General features: G+C 43.8%; 1 protein-coding gene across 2 annotated transcripts in view; it reads left to right on the top strand.

The window, feature by feature from the left end:
• Positions 1-15,863, top strand: part of sesn1 (sestrin 1) — a 62,175-nt gene that overhangs the window by 43,155 nt on the left and 3,157 nt on the right. Inside the window, exons 1-8 of one of the 2 annotated variants that reach the window (XM_037085885.1) lie at positions 12,736-12,999; positions 13,695-13,760; positions 13,863-14,063; positions 14,163-14,345; positions 14,681-14,917; positions 15,029-15,283; positions 15,382-15,572; positions 15,659-15,803. In XM_037085885.1, the coding sequence (XP_036941780.1) occupies positions 12,898-12,999; positions 13,695-13,760; positions 13,863-14,063; positions 14,163-14,345; positions 14,681-14,917; positions 15,029-15,283; positions 15,382-15,572; positions 15,659-15,803 (1,380 nt within the window). In that variant the 5' untranslated portion in view covers positions 12,736-12,897. Of the gene's footprint in view, positions 1-12,735; positions 13,000-13,694; positions 13,761-13,862; positions 14,064-14,162; positions 14,346-14,680; positions 14,918-15,028; positions 15,284-15,381; positions 15,573-15,658; positions 15,804-15,863 lie in introns of those variants that run through there. The other variant, XM_037085884.1, reaches the window with a different exon arrangement.

Below are 15,863 nucleotides of genomic sequence, written 5' to 3'. Positions count from 1 at the left end.
GGTTGAAACTTCAACCTAAAGAGTTGGGTGTGTCCTTGAGATAGTTCGTTAGCTGTGGGAAACAGATAACTGGTCTCCAAACAGAGTTGTTTTTACATTTCTGTTTGTACAGATTGAACAAACAAGTTTCAAATATATTAGTGAGGATTGGAGAGGCTAGTAGGGCGATTTTTTTTTTTAGCTTTGGACACAGTCAGGCTAGCTGTTTTCATCCTGCTTCCAGTATTCACGCTAAGCTAAAGTGATCACCTCATAGCTCTAGCCTCATGAGAGTGGCATCAGTCTTCTGAGCTAACTCCCAGCAGGAAAAATGACAGAGGTGAAGTTTCTTTCAACCAGAGGAAAAAAAAAACCTTAGTAGGTTGAATGACCTTCCTTTAAAATATGAAGTGGTCATCATTTGTTTCTTGCTTTAAAGTGTTGGTAACATGTCACAAAGCAGTTATTTTCATTGTATTTCTGCAAGGGAAGTCACAGATCGGTATGTGTATGTGTCCAAGTGTGTCCAGTCGTAACACTTTGCTATGACGTCTGTACTTCTTGTACTTTGTCTCTTGAGCTATCGTGGCTATCACTGTTAATGCTAACTCCCCATTTTATTGAGTCCAAACAAGCTGCCGTCATTGCCATACATTTAAAGGAATAGTTTAGACAGTTTTGAGCATTCATTTATTTGCTCTGTAGAATGGATACACTGACATACACCACTCTCGTGTCTGTGCTCTCAAGCTAAAGTAACAGCAAGCAAATGGTTAGCTCAGCTTAGCTTTGCATAAAGATTGGCAAGGACCAGGCCATCAACATCATGAATTAAATCTCACAAATTGAAATGATGCATTCGGTTTGTATATTCAGAACCAAGCAAATATGAGATACTGCAGACTCTGGCTATAGCTTCAAGAAAACAAAATATCAAATTATTCACTTGAAACACATCATTTATGTACTCCAGTGTACCCATATCTTATCATACATCTACGACACTGTGCTTTAATTTCTCACTCCAACAAAAAAGACACGTAATCATAGTACCTTTATTTAAACTGAATATCTGTAAGCACTGATCAGTGAACATCTTTGCTCATAAACCCGTCTTGGTCTTGCTGGTATGACACAGGGATTTGCATGTGCCATTTGGTGTCACGGCAGGATGTGGACAGGCAGACAGTCGGCGCCCCAGGTGCAAGCACACTGTGAGGACGAGAGGAGGCTGTCATGTTAGCTCACTGTTCAATGTGTCGTTGCACCCGCCCAAAACCAATACCGAAAGATCTGCTGTGGCTAACCACAGAAATTTACAGTGCTCTATGTGATAAAATGAAAAAAATAATACACCCACTCAGCCAATGCATCTTTATCTTAGTCACCAAAGGAAGTTAACACGTTGTACTTCGTTTTTTTTTTTCTTCTTTATGCATTCAAAATTGAGAACAGGAGTCAGTTTTAGACTTTCATGATCACACATTTATCACTGGCTGTGTTTAGCATGTGTGATTAGAAGCTAATGTTTGTGTTGTTTGATGTTTTTCTCACCTTCTGTTTCCATTTTTGTTTTGTCTCTTGTTTACTCTCTCCTTCCTGTTGCACACGCTCACACACACTTACAGGTGATGAGGGACTGTACTGAGCTCAGTTACTCATTATCCTCCAACCAGTCCTGTCAGTTAGCTGCCTGCTCTTCCATAGCTTGCCTTGGCAGGAGGAACCGGCAGCAATCTGAGAGCCATGCTCGCAAAGCTGAACTTCCCTTCCAGACAACTAGCGATGTAAAAAACAAGCCTGGAGCGATGCATTTTTTTTGTTTTTTTTTTTTGTTGCTCAGCTGAAGAAATGTTGAAAGCACATCCAGAGACTGTTTTGCCAATGGTGCCTAAAGCTCACACCACAAACGCTCATTTATAGGTGACAAAGTTTACAAGGAGCTCTTTGAGTGATGCCAAATGCCTGCATGGTTAAAATGTTTTTAGGTTCTACTTATTTATTTTTTATTACCTTTTAACCCTCAGTCTTTATTGCATAACAATATACCAAAGACTGAGTGAAAGAAAAAAAAAACTGGCAGGGAGAATAGAGGTTAACAAATGCTCCTCAGGAAAGCAGGGGGATCTGGGAGATTTGCAGATTGGTGCTGAGCCATGCTGCCTCGGTTTTTAGGTGTGTGTATGGGTGTGTGTGTGTTTGTGTGGGAAACCTGATAGAAATCTGATTTGGCAGAGCCATTATCCCCTTTAGACTTCAACAGTAGGCCTACACCGTGCTGTGGCCGCCACTAATCCCATAATAGGCTGACTCTGCACTGAAGCCGCACAAATACTGTTCCCCTCGGTGAGAACTGTGACAGTGGGTTTGTTTCACTTAATGCGCGCCATGTATGTGTCCTGCATTACAGTGTGTGCATTAGTTGTGTGTTCCTCCTCAGGTGAGTGGGCACAGATAGGTAATCTAGTGTACAGTCATCGATTTTCCCGCTGCACAGGAAGTGGCTGGTTATTGATTCTCAGGGACAATGATGTCACTCCAGACGGCTCGGGGTGTTTACTTATCCATGATAAGGGCCGAGGCGCTTTCTCGCCGCACACTGATCAAATAATCCTCTCTCTCTGTCCTTTTACCTTTTATCGCTCTTCTCTCATCACTCTTTCCACCCTCCATCTTTTCATTCATAGTGGATGCCCTCCTTAACCCCAACATCCATTATGTGTGACATAATCACTGATGAAGGGGGTCACTTATCAAAGTTGTGCATTCGGCAGGATTGGTAGTCAATAAAGTAGTGATTACAGCGTATGAACGATTCAAACTGCTCCGTTGTTAGGATGTATTAATGTGTGCATACTTAGCACATTTACAAGTACAATATTTTCCCATCTCTTTCTATTTAAAAAAAAAAAAAAAGGTTTTCATCAGCAACCTGTAACTTTTCCATACTCTTGTCTGCTTCTTATCTTCACTTCATCACAATGCTCTTGTACTTTTCTCACAAGTTTCCACCTCAGTCACAATGCCAGTTAAACCATGAAAATCACATGCTCTTACTGCTCATCAGCTTATTCACGGATTAATTCATTTTTATCCAGCATGACACCAATGGGAACGCTGCCAGACCTCCTGGCACTGTGAATACAATGGCGTCGTCTACCTATTTGGATTATGTAAGATCATTTGTTGCACATCAGCGCTCAGCATACAGCAGGTCATCTGTTCAAATGTTTGTAACATGGAACAACAAAAAATAACAAAACCTTGAAGAGTTTAAATCAGAGCAAAAATAAAAGCAGTAACTTTTAGAGTTCAAAAAAGTAATTTAGATTCTGCATGAGTGAGCAAACTGACTGATGTTTAGCGTCACCGCAGTAATATAATCAGTGAACGCTACGCTGGACGTTTTATCTCCTCATTATATCTGACACTTGAAAGTTGGTGAGGTATTTGTGTCCGAATCCACAAGGAATGATCCAGAAGAGTTTTCAGCTGTCGGTTTGTTCTTTTCAGGCCTGTTATTGATTAACCACAGAGCAAATATGTCCAACACTACCATGCACACACACACACACACATGCACGCGCACACACAGTCAGGGTTATGAGGTCCACGGAGAATTTTAAAAGTGACGAACCAGCATACACCCAAACCCTACACATTAACCCAGTATGTTTGCAGAGCACAGATATGATCATCCAAGAATATGTTTTACATTTTTATACAATGTTTGTTTTTTTTAACCTTGAAACGTTTGTTTACGTCAAGCAAACGCAGCATGTAAGCATGATAAACGGAAATGTATTTTTTCCTCAAATTTTCTACTTAGCAGCTGATAGTTTTTAGTATTTAATCAGCATGATGTTTAAAAGCGCTTATGATTTCATTCGATGCATGTTCAATGTGAGACATGAATGACTGAGCATGTACAGATTGTGCAACTGATCCGGAGTAAGAACATATTTAAGGAACATAATGTGCCGACGCGTGCAATTTCTGCATTTTACAAGTGTTGTTTTCCACAGTTCAGACTCCTGACCTCACGTCATGTGCCTGTGATTTCATATTTGAGGAACTCAATGGTTATTGTCTCAAGAGGACTACATGTATGTACACGAGCTGAGACATTGTGTATGTTATTCCTTTTCTGTCATGGTCGGCAACGAGAAATGCAAGGTCTGATTTTGTCTTGTCCGAAATAAAGGATCCATTGTGGCAAAAATTACCAAGAATTTTGAATTTTAGAATTAAGCACCATTATCATTGTAAATTGCATGGAGAAAGGGAAGCTTGGCAGGTGTAGCAACAGGTAATAAAGTGTGACAAATGGCACATTATAACTTTATGTGGATGAGCAGACTTAAAGCCTTCATCTTATATTACATGTGGGGAGATATAAGTCACTGGGAAAACCGTAACTGTTAATAAAGGCAGTAAAATATTAACTGAATACCATTTTTACATGTCATGTAAATTTGAATTAGGTTTCCTCCTTCCGTATTTCTCCCGCCCAATGTCATACGAAGCATCAGCAGATTGAAATAATCAAACATGACTGGAAAAGTTGTGTCAGTGACGACGGGTGAGGACAGAGACCAAGGTGATCGAGTTTCAACCTAATCAAACAGACATTTCATAAACGATTAAACATTAATGGGGCAGTCGCCCTGACGTCGCACTCAAATGAGGTTCTGCCAGCTATTTTGTTCTGCCATTCAGTACCGGGGCTCATTGCCTATTAATGAAGTAATAGGACACGGTCAAAATGGTTCTGAGGGTGAACGATTAGGCCATATCACTTCCTCCACCCTTAAGGGACAGCAGTATCACATCCACCCTTTGCAATCAAAATACATTGTGGTGAAGGTTGAAGATTGGTGGAAAAAGAGAGCAGAAGTGAAAGTGGTGTCGGCTACAGACATGATTAATGCAGAGTGCAATAGTTTCTAATCTTTGCTGTAGCCTCTATGATGTGTTACATCAGACTTTATCAGTGTTTTCGTCTGCTGTCTTAGTTGGTGTACCTCACACTGGATCTGGACACTTTGATTTGTAGTTTCGGTGGATCTGTTGGAGTAGTTACTCAAAAAAAAGCAATGTATTACAGATTTCTTGTACAGGCTTAACTTATTTACACCCCAAAAGTCCATCACTTTTGTGTTAACACACCGCATCACCTGAGATGCATTGTCAGGTTATCGCCAGTTATCTCCTTAAAACCACAAACCTGAAAGCAAAGTTGGTGAAAAACAGCCCAAAAAGCGCTTTGCAGAAAAATGTTGTTGCGAAAACAAAGGTCAAATGCACGTCTAGGAGAATAAAGGCAGCACTGGCACTCATTTTAAAACTATAAACAGTGTAAAAAGGTTGCTCTCCATACACGGCCTAGTACTAATTTTAACCTCTGAAAAACAACGTATCAATAAATATAATAATATGGAAGACTAGCCTTCCTAACGCCATGAGCTGATGACAGATTTAAAAGGAGAAAAACATGTTTAAATGGCGTATGAACCGTGTTTAACGAGCCAAGCGCACTCAGGTGTCAGCCGTGTCCTCGGGGCCTCCTTGTCTCCTCCTCCTCTCAGCCGCCACACGTTGAACTTGGCAATTCGAACAACTTATTCAGCGCAAATGAAGACACACCTAAAACTCAAAGATTAAAGGTAGACTCAGTGCGATTCGCTCAAGCCGTTCCTAAACACGCTGGAAAGATAGTCGATTGTTGAGTTTCATTCCCAGAACGTCAGATACCGGCATTATGGGTTGGAAAAGCTATGAAAATAACTGACAAATAACATAAAATGTTGCAATAAACAGTTCAGGTATTTGTGTTTAAATGCAGGGAGTAAAAGTAGTTGTCGAAAAAAAAAAATACTCAAGTAGAGTACAGATACCTAAAATATCTACACAAGTACATAAACAAAGAATTTATGTTTTTTTCCCACCTGTAAATTAGGGAACTGTTGTGTTAGATTACTGTGTTTAGGTCAAATGTAAGATAATCACAGTAGCCCCCAACACTTGTCCTTAAAAAGGCTTAAAAAGTATAACGTCTTATTATCTGAATTCTAGCCGTTTAAAATGCCTTTAAATGTCCTAATTACGATTCCGGATCCTAGATTATGAATTTGATGTTACTTTTGTGAAGATGCATTAACTTCACCACACTTTTAAATGTATTTTGGGGGAAATTTTTATATTTAACACACTTTTAGGCTCATATTAAGCCATCATAAAAAGGTAGCAGTGAACTTCTGCAATCACCCAGTAATGTTCTCGTTTCACACCATGAGCATCGCTGAAGTCTGACCCCGGCGTGGCCCAATCAGTGCTAACAACATGAACTCATGAAGCTCTTGTAAGCATCGTCCAGACTGCTGGTTAGGGTTTTTTTTTTGTTTTGTTTTGTTTGATTTTTCTTAAACTGCATTGATAATGGTCTTAAATGTAAACTTGTAGAAGCCTGCAGAAAACCCTCCTGATTATCAGTTGGAGTGTCGGCTGCTGTTATTAAACTCTTGTTTGTTTTGGTGTGTGTCATCTCCTTTTCTGTATTCTCACAGAAAACAGGTGAAGGGTCTGATCCTTTGTGCTGGGTTTACAGTGCCCATTACGAATTATAGGGTGATGATCAACAACTTGTTGGCCAGGTTCCCGGTGACATGAGTCATTTTTTTTTTGCTCAGTCAGCAGAGCCGAGGTCTTGTCAGAGAGAGAGAGAGAGAGAGAAAAAAACAGCTGTGCATGCCAGGAGGCACACAGCAGCGTCACAGCAGAGGGGCTGTTTTCTTTGGGGCTGTTCGAATCGCAATGCTGGTATAAGGTCATCTTTGTTCCTCCCGTGTTTTTGGTTAACACGAGTAGTAAAGATAAGCTTGCATGTCTTCAGTATCTGAAACATTTGCTACGATTACTGGGCAGCACCTTTGGACTCTCCTCAAAGTCTTGTCTCCCCCGTTTGTCTCATTAGTAAACTCGTGAATGAAGAGTTTTTCATTGATTTGTCGTTGGCTGTGTCATATCAGGCTAAAGATAGCAGGGGAGGGTTTGGTATTTTCTGTTTTTCTATGGGATCTTTTCTGTTGGAGCGCGTTGTATTGTGACAGCTGCCCTCTCCCTCTTAGAATAACATCCCCGGGAACTCACTCTTCCTCACGTGCACACGGGTAGCAAGCCAACGCCTTTCCCCCCTGGATTAACGCCTACAGTACATATAGATTATAGCCTATAGGTAATGGTGCACATGCATGTTTATGCCCGTCAGTGTGAAGTCATAAAAGAGGTTATCTTTTGTCCCAGATTCATCTTCCCCCTTCGATATGTAGGGTCTTTTTTCTCTTTTCCGTGTTCTCCCCGAGGTCTCGGCAGTTCCTCCATGTTTCATGGAATCCAGGGAGCGCTGCTTCCTCCCAGTGTTGGTGTGCGCTGGTCCAGGACCCGCTGGTCCGGGTGGGGGGGTGGGGGGGCATGCCTCGCCTCTCAGGAAAGCCGGCGCTTGGCGAGACCACTCCACTCTGATAGCCTGCCAGAATACACACAGATCAGAGAAGAGGCGACTGGGAAGAGAAGAAAAGGGACCAGGAGTCACTCAAAGAGGGCCGAAAGGCAACTCGGGTCCAGTTAATTCCCACATTTATTCAGCTTTGGCTCGCGCGTCTTAACACTAAATGACAGATCATGGTTAGAATTACACTTCCACTTTGATACTTGTGATCAACAGGTTCTGTAAACTTAGCACCAGTTTTATAGGCTGGTTTCTGCTCTATGAGTGGAGAGAGAAGCCTGCAGGTTGTTGCAGCTGGACAGGTAAGGGTTAACCAGTCTGCTCGTGAAACGCTCTGTGATAGATGAACAGGCTTGAACCTAGAGCTGTGTTTGAAGAGTGGGGTGGGGGGGGAGATACCCTCTTAGTCTGCAGTTTTCACTCTTTCACTGTAGCCAAGTTTGAAACTAACCTCCTATCTGTAGATCTGTAGTATTTAAAGTATTGATTTAAGGCTTTGCTGTTAACAGCAGCCACTTCTTTCAGAGTAATCTGTTTATACACGGGAAAAAAGCCTAGTTGTTTTTCACAGACGAGAGTTGCTGTTGCGAGCCGCTGAGCAAAGTTAAACCATGTGTTCTAGTGTTTACTGTGAAGTTAGGAGACTTTTTGCTTCTCCGCTACCTGCCAAAGAAACCTAAGAGGACATAAGTTTCAACTGTTCAATTAGATCTGTAAAAGTGAATTACTTTCGATGAAACAGACCAGGTTCGTTTCTTCGGTCAACTTCATGCCTCGACGGAACTTTTTTTTTTTTTTTTCTGTTTTCCTTTTCTTTTTTTTTTTTCAGAGAAACAAGAGAGGCAGAGAGAGAGAGCAGTGAAGATTGGTTCCTCTAACTGTTGTTCTGCCCCGCGATTGGTGGAAGCCTGTTGCTAGGCTTATGTCAGTGTTCAAGAGTTTTCTGCTCCCTCTCCTCTGCAGTGATAGGCTGAACCGGTCTGGTGGACTTCTGCCACTTGTTGAACATCCCCACAGTTTTTTTTTTGCGGTTCCCTCGCGTCTAACTGCTGCAGCCGCTGCGCTGAGACACATGTGTGCAGAGTTTACGCCTGGCATGGCTTCCTCTTTCTGTTTTTTAATCTTATTAACTTTTATCACCCCCTTTATTGGCTTAAGGTTGTTGTTAACTCTGCTTCACACTCATAAAGGAGAAACAACTGCTTTAGTGAGCATTTGAGAAAGTAGCTGCCATTTACTCTTTACTGAAGTCTGGTGGCCTAATTCTTGACAGTAGTCGTTCAGATCTTAATGAAGCAGCTCCTTTGCTTTAAAACTACAAATGGTTTATTACAGGTTTCGTGTCCATTTCTATCCACATTTCTATCCTCTGTTATGAAACAGTCCAACAACATGCCAACTGTTGCATACATTATCTGTATACTGGTGTCTTAAATTCCTCAGTGGCAGCGTCACTTACTTAGCATGCTACACCAAAAAATAGTTTCAATTCTTTCTGTGGTATACGTACCCCTGAAAGAATCGAAACCATTGTTCACGCTTTGTTGGGTGATACTGTGTTTTTGGTGTGAAACACTTTCCCTTTTTAAGACTCAAAGGCTATAAGCTGCAGTTTGCTTTATTCCTGAAGCTTAGTGACCGCGGCTGGCTTTGGATTGACGGAGCAATAGGAATTCCAAATTCCAAGAAGTTCAAGAAAAGTGGGAAAAATTTCATCAAAACCACGGCATGGTTATCTATGAATATGCTTGGTCTTTTCCGAGATTTTGTTTAAAATTTTCACCAAAGTATGGCCATATACACTGCTTCTGAACCTAACTTTTCACAGTCCACAGAACTTTTCGGGAGATTCACAACAAGACAGTGTTTTGCTTTCTCCTACGAGTGAAGTAGCTGGTAGTGGGGATTAGTTTTAAAATACTACAGGGAATGGGGGGTAGCATTTTCATCCTTGGGTAAATGGTCCTTTAACTCTAACTTCCTATTGCTCCTTCTCCAAGAAATGTTGATAAGTTGAAGCTCTTTATGGCGACTGGTTCATGCATCAAAGCGAGCCTGTGTACCCTTTTCTGAACCACGGCTTCGGTGGCCACAAAAGGTGATTATGGGATAATGGCAAGTGCTAAAATGTAGTATTAAAGTTGCACAAGCTAACATTAGCCATCATTAACTGGCAGACCTTGTACTGCTATAATGCTGAAACACCAGAGTGTAATGAATTGAGCTAGAGGTGTTTTAATTCTTATGAATTCAAGTTTTAATTTGTAAAAAGAAGATTGTTTTTTCTTCTTCTGAACCTTGTTTAGACATAAATGAACAGAATATAAGAACAACATTCTCTTAATGAGAATATTTTTATCACCATTACCATAAAACTAGTGGAAATGTGTCCATTGTTCAGGCCTTTCCTCCTACAGATCACTTATCTGACAACACACACGCTGTTAAAACAAACCTGAGATGAGTCCTGTTGTTTCCAGGAGCCTTTCCGACATCACAACTTAATCCTCCCAATGTTGTCAAAACCCCTGTATGCCAAAGGACCATCACATACACACACATATACATGTGCAGTTACATCTCCAGCGTGGCATGGTGGCCATCCCATAGTTGAAAGGTCACTGGTTTATTCCCTGTTAGCAGCTAATGTGCCTGTCAGCCGTGGTGTCGTCTTTTAAGTTTAAAAGGGCAAGTTACAAAGTATCTATGTGCTGATTCACTGAGGCGTGTTGGAGGGGTTAATGTGATCTTTTCACGTTTAGTTTGAAGTTGTTAGTGATTTAAGGTCAATTCCGATTCACTGTAGGTGACGTCAAATAACTGTAAAGATGGAGGCCTGCAGACCGAGACACCTGCAGTGTGGTTTCTGATATGTCACACAGTGTTCTCAACTGGTTTCAGAAGACACTCCAGAACCCACAAAGTCTTACATCTTACATCAAGCCAGGTGTGATATATCGAAGACTGCAGTCGAATATTCTCTCATGTTTTCTTAATTTACACCAGAGACATGACACACACAACAGGTATTCCACTGCTGGAAAGATGGTCCTGCACTTGGTGTTGTTTTTCAGCACAGGCCTTGTTTTGATAGTCCGGACGGAGTTTGACAGAGAGACATCTGGGGATATTGATGTGATAAAAAGTTGAATAGTTCTCGTTTTAACGCCTAAAGACACAGGGACCAGAACTGGATGTATTGTCGGACAAAAATCTTAACACAAGTGTCCACTTGCTAGTTATTTTCTGGAGTGTTGAGACTCACTCCAAAGCATATATAATATAATATGGATGTTTAGTGTTCCGGTGACAAAAGCTTGTTATATTACCCTATTTCGCTTTTGCATAATCCAGCTCTTTATGCCAACTTCAAAATGCAACTCTTTATCATTTGGACCAAACACTGGAGACGCAGCCACAGCCTCGATCCAAGAAGGAACATATATTCAGGGATCACTGCTGATGTGAGTACAGTAAAGCCTCACAGAGTAGTCAGTGCGTGCCCTCTCACAATAGTGTTTGGCCCCGTCCGTGAGGCCGGACCCCCGAGCCTAAGCGCTTTTATGTGAAAAGGTTTGGTGCGTCGTAAGCCCTAACGCTGACCAGCCTCTTCTGCAGCTTTGCTGAGCCATGGGGCTCCCGGCAGCCCTGGGAGTGCTGACTCCAGCCCTGGGAACATGTTTACCGCTGCCCCACACCCCACCCTGTGGCATCAGGAGAGAGACCAGGGTGGGGAGGAGGCGTGTGTGTGTGTGTGTGTGTGTGTGTGTGTGTGTGTGTGTGTGTGTGTGTGTGTGTGTGTGTGTGTGTGGGGGGGGGGCTGTTGGCTCGATCCACACAATGAACCTGCTGAACACTGTGCTATCCACCCATCAGTGCTGGGGACTTGCGGTGGGTTGCCGAACTGGCCGGGCAGGCTCTTGATCGGAGTGCACACAGGGGCAGACTTGTCTTGGCTTCGACTCGTCATCTCCTCATCGTCACCGACTTTAACTTGTTTGTCTGCATTTTATCTGGTAACCCTTCACAGTGCGGCCCAAACACTCTTGTAGCCAGGGGACAAAGTTGGTATCTCACAAAATGTAAGACTTTTTCAAACGATCAAAACTGTTGCGTAAAATTAGCCTTTTGTGAAATATCTGAAAAAAATAGCTTCTCCATTTTTCTTTGGAAACATGTTATTTTAAAACCTCACACAGCACTACGGTACACAAATGTGCACGTGTGTGTCTGTGGACACAGTTGCCCAATGTGTTGATGCCTTTGTAATGCGGCTGCTGGCAGTCCGCAGAGGAAACAACACTTGACTTGTGCTTTTACATTAAACTGTCACTGTTAGTCTGTCATTTAACATGTACATCAAAGACTTCTACTGGTACATTTCGACATCGACACACTTGTTTGCGTGATATAATCTTGATATTACACTGTAATATGACAGTGTTCTTCAGTGCATCTCGTCTGATATAATTCTGAGTAATTATTGACTTTCTAAGTACCACCGCGTGATAAAGCCTTTCTCCACTGTCCCAGTGAAGGTGTTATTGTCAGGCTGGGATAAACAAAGCCATAAGCGCTGCCTTCCTTATCTCTGCTTCCTCCTGGCTCTTAAAGGACTCCTTCAGCCTGGGCTGATTGGTGGAGCAATGGCATAGGCTGCGGTTCGATGGTCTGACATAGGCTGCGGTGCAAAACCACTAACTGAAGGGCTGCTGCACCAGGTCCTGCAGATATCTATTTTGCTGTGCACTGATGCTGGTGTTTGCACAGCAGAACTTCTTCGTCTTGGTTTGACATGGGGGGGTTGTCGTTGTTGTTGTTGTTGTGGTTTTCATTGAATGTACATCACACAGATGAACACACTGATGCCCTCCTCCAGCCAGAAAACTATTTCTAGGAACCTTGCAGGCTGCCTTCTCCATGCATTGATCATTAATGTAGGTATTGATCAAGGAAGCTGAATAAAGCCACCATGAGCTGAGTGTTTAGCACACAGGGTGCGATCATGATCAATTGCAGCGGGGAACAAAAGAAGGAGAGAAGTGACGATGTTTTCTTAGAGGGGGGATTGTTCTTTCTGCTCACGTTTATGACCCCCCCTCCCCTCCCTGTTTCTCATCACGCTTCGCTCCGCCCGCTCCTGCTCCTGCAGCCCCCATTGGCCGCGCGGAGGCTGTTTTCGCCACCCGATTGGCTGCCGCGCCCGTCAATCACACGAGCCTCGGCTTATTTACCGAATGTATGAGCAGGGAAGGACGGTATTCTGCTGTGGGGCTGCAACAGCTGACTGCCGAGCACTTTACCCAAGCAGTGCCCAAAGGAACAAAGAGAGGAAGACACAGCCATCCAGAAAGACGCTTTTTTTACATTTTTATACCCGTGAAATAATCAAAGTGCAGCGAGGACGCGAGATGAGGCACGCGGTCGCACCGCCAGAAAACGTGGAAAATAATTCATTTTCGGTGTCAAGCCTGTTAAAGATATGTACCCATTGTGAGCGGCTCAGCAAAAAGGTAAGGAGAAGAAACAGAAAGGGCTTCAGGGGAGAATGAATGCACTCTTAAGCGACTCTGGGATGTACGTGAAGGAAAATGTCATATTATGTGTTATGTTCAGGCGGCGTTTTTTTTTTTTTTGCCTCTTTTTCTTCCGTTGAGCAAACAAGCTGCAGTGCAGTCTTTGTGTGGACTTGTTTACGAGTAAGAAGAGTTTGTGCGGTCGTTGGGCCGATAAATCATATCTGTCTTTTATTCTCTTCGTCGGCCTCATCTATGAATAAGCAGACGCGTCGATGACACGTTCAGATGCACATTTTGTAAGTCGGTGTCATTTCTGAGTGATTGTGCCTTTCTCGGTCATTCATTCATCCGCTGCGCTGGTGCGCTGCGGGACGGTGTCCGCTGGGGGACATGTCTCGACAAGCAGCGGAAAGTTACAGGACACGGTAGAGGCGATGCGAAGGTTTCCACTGTGATTTTAGATTTTGTGCAAAGGCAGAGTGGTTAGACTTCTGTTTGTTTTATTAAGAGAAGCTTTGGAAAAATCTTAAATCACTTTTTTCTTTTGTTTTTTAAATCTCTGGTTTACTGGTGTCGGACAAACCGGACGACTCTGATTTCATGCTCTGGAGAATAAATGGTGACAGCAGAGAGAAATGAGAAGTGATGATCGTCTTGTTGATGTTTTTCTCCTCTTTGTTGTCTTGCAGGACTTGGGGGTAAGGATCCCAAGACCCTTAGGCAACGGACCAAGCAGATTTATCCCTGAAAAAGAGGTAGGAGACCGCCTGTGTCCTCAGCAAGGGACTTTTAACTCAGATACCAGCATGACATTTCTCTGATCAATCTATTTTAATTTTTTAAATTATTTTTTTCAGATTCTTAAAGTCAGTAAAGTGGACGCCCGGACACAATCGATATTTGAGGATGCGTTTGCAGCCCTCGGTCGCCTCGACAACATTTCAGTGGTGATGGGCTTCCACCCGCAGTACTTGGAGAGCTTTCTCCGGACGCAGCACTACCTGCTGCAGATGGATGGACCCCTGTCTTTGCACTACCGACACTACATCGGCATCATGGTACGGTCGCGTCTATCATCCTGTCTCTCAGATCCACCTCTCGTTCGACTGATGCACATCTCATTGTGAAAAAACTTCCTTTTTTCTGTGACTCTTCAGGCGGCAGCTAGGCACCAGTGTTCCTACTTAGTCAACCTGCACGTGAACGACTTCCTCCAGGTCGGCGGTGATCCCAAGTGGCTGAACGGCTTGGACGAGGCCCCGCAGAAGCTGCAGCAGCTTGGGGAGCTCAACAAAATCCTGGCCCACCGGCCTTGGCTTCTCACGAAGGAACACATCGAGGTGAGAGGACGGGCATGGTCTGGGAGGCTGGAAGTGGACATGAGAAGTCTTATGTAACTGGCTGAGATCATGGGTGGAGGCCAGAGTGTAGCTGCAGCTGTGTGACTTGGATGGATTTGGGAGTTATGGTCATGAAGGTGTCGTGACACAAAGTATGAGGGGGGTGTGTGTGTGTGTGTGTCTGTGTAGTAGGCTGGAAAACGAAGAATTGGTTAGGAATGATGGAAACACATTTTCCCACTTCCCAAAAGGTCACTGATATTGAAGTCATTATTTGGCTCCAGTTCTTGAGGCTCACAATTTCATTTTCCCTTTTTTTTTTTTTTTTTTTCCAGCGCCTTCTGAAGGCCGAGGAGCACAGCTGGTCGCTTGCAGAGCTCATCCACGCCGTGGTCCTCCTCACACACTACCACTCCCTCGCCTCGTTCACCTTTGGTTGCGGCATCACGCCCGAGATCCACTGCGATGGCGGACACACGTTCAGGCCCCCTTCTCTCAGCCAGTACTGCGTCTGTGACATTGCCAATGGCAACGGTCATGCTATCCACCACGATGATCTGCTTGCCAACCAGGTGAGTTGTTAGGTTGTGACGTGTGAGGATAGAAGTGAAGGTTGTGTGTGTGTGAAAGATGAGATTTGCGTGACTTTTCCACTGACCATGTCTTTTCCTTTGTTTTCCCAGGAGATGTGCGGCGAGGTGGAGGTGCTGATGGAGCGCATGAAGCAGCTCCAGGAGTGCCGCGACGACGAGGAGGCGAGCCAGGAGGAGATGGCGACTCGCTTCGAGAGGGAGAAGACGGAGAGCATGCTGGTGGTCACGGCAGAGGACGAGGAGTGCGTCCCCTCCAGAGACATCTCCCGACACTTTGAGGACCCCAGCTACGGCTACAAGGACTTCTCCAGGAGGGGGGAACACGTGCCCACGTTCAGAGTGCAGGTAGAGATCAGATGCAGGCTGGATGGAGAGCTCAGGATGCTAAAACAAAATAGGTTGCGACTGTTACTTAATTCTATTTTATCTTCCCTTTTCTCCAGGACTACAGCTGGGAGGATCACGGCTTCTCTTTGGTCAACAGGCTGTACCCTGATGTTGGTCAGATGCTGGACGAGAAGTTCCAGATGGCCTACAATCTGACCTACAACACCATGGCAACACACAAGGATGTGGACACCAGCATGCTGCGCAGGGCCATCTGGAACTACATCCACTGCATGTTCGGCATCAGGTCAGCCGCTGGAGACGTCGTCGTGTTGTATGATGCCGATGTTATCTTTGTGCGACGCTAACCCGCTGTTTCTCTGCATTCTTCAGGTATGACGACTATGATTACGGGGAGATAAACCAGCTTCTGGACCGCAGCTTTAAGATCTATATCAAGACCATGGTGTGTAGTCCAGAGAAGACCACCAAACGAATGTATGAGAGTTTCTGGAGGCAGTTTCAGCACTCCGAGAAGGTAGGCTCCCCTTTCTCCCCTGCTGGTTTGATTTCAAGCAGCCGTTAAATGAATGTATAG

This window comes from Acanthopagrus latus, chromosome 22, assembly GCF_904848185.1.
Source record: "Acanthopagrus latus isolate v.2019 chromosome 22, fAcaLat1.1, whole genome shotgun sequence".
NCBI lineage: Eukaryota > Metazoa > Chordata > Actinopteri > Spariformes > Sparidae > Acanthopagrus > Acanthopagrus latus.
Note: the sequence above shows the minus strand (reverse complement) of the source record. Positions and strands in the feature narration are given on the sequence as shown.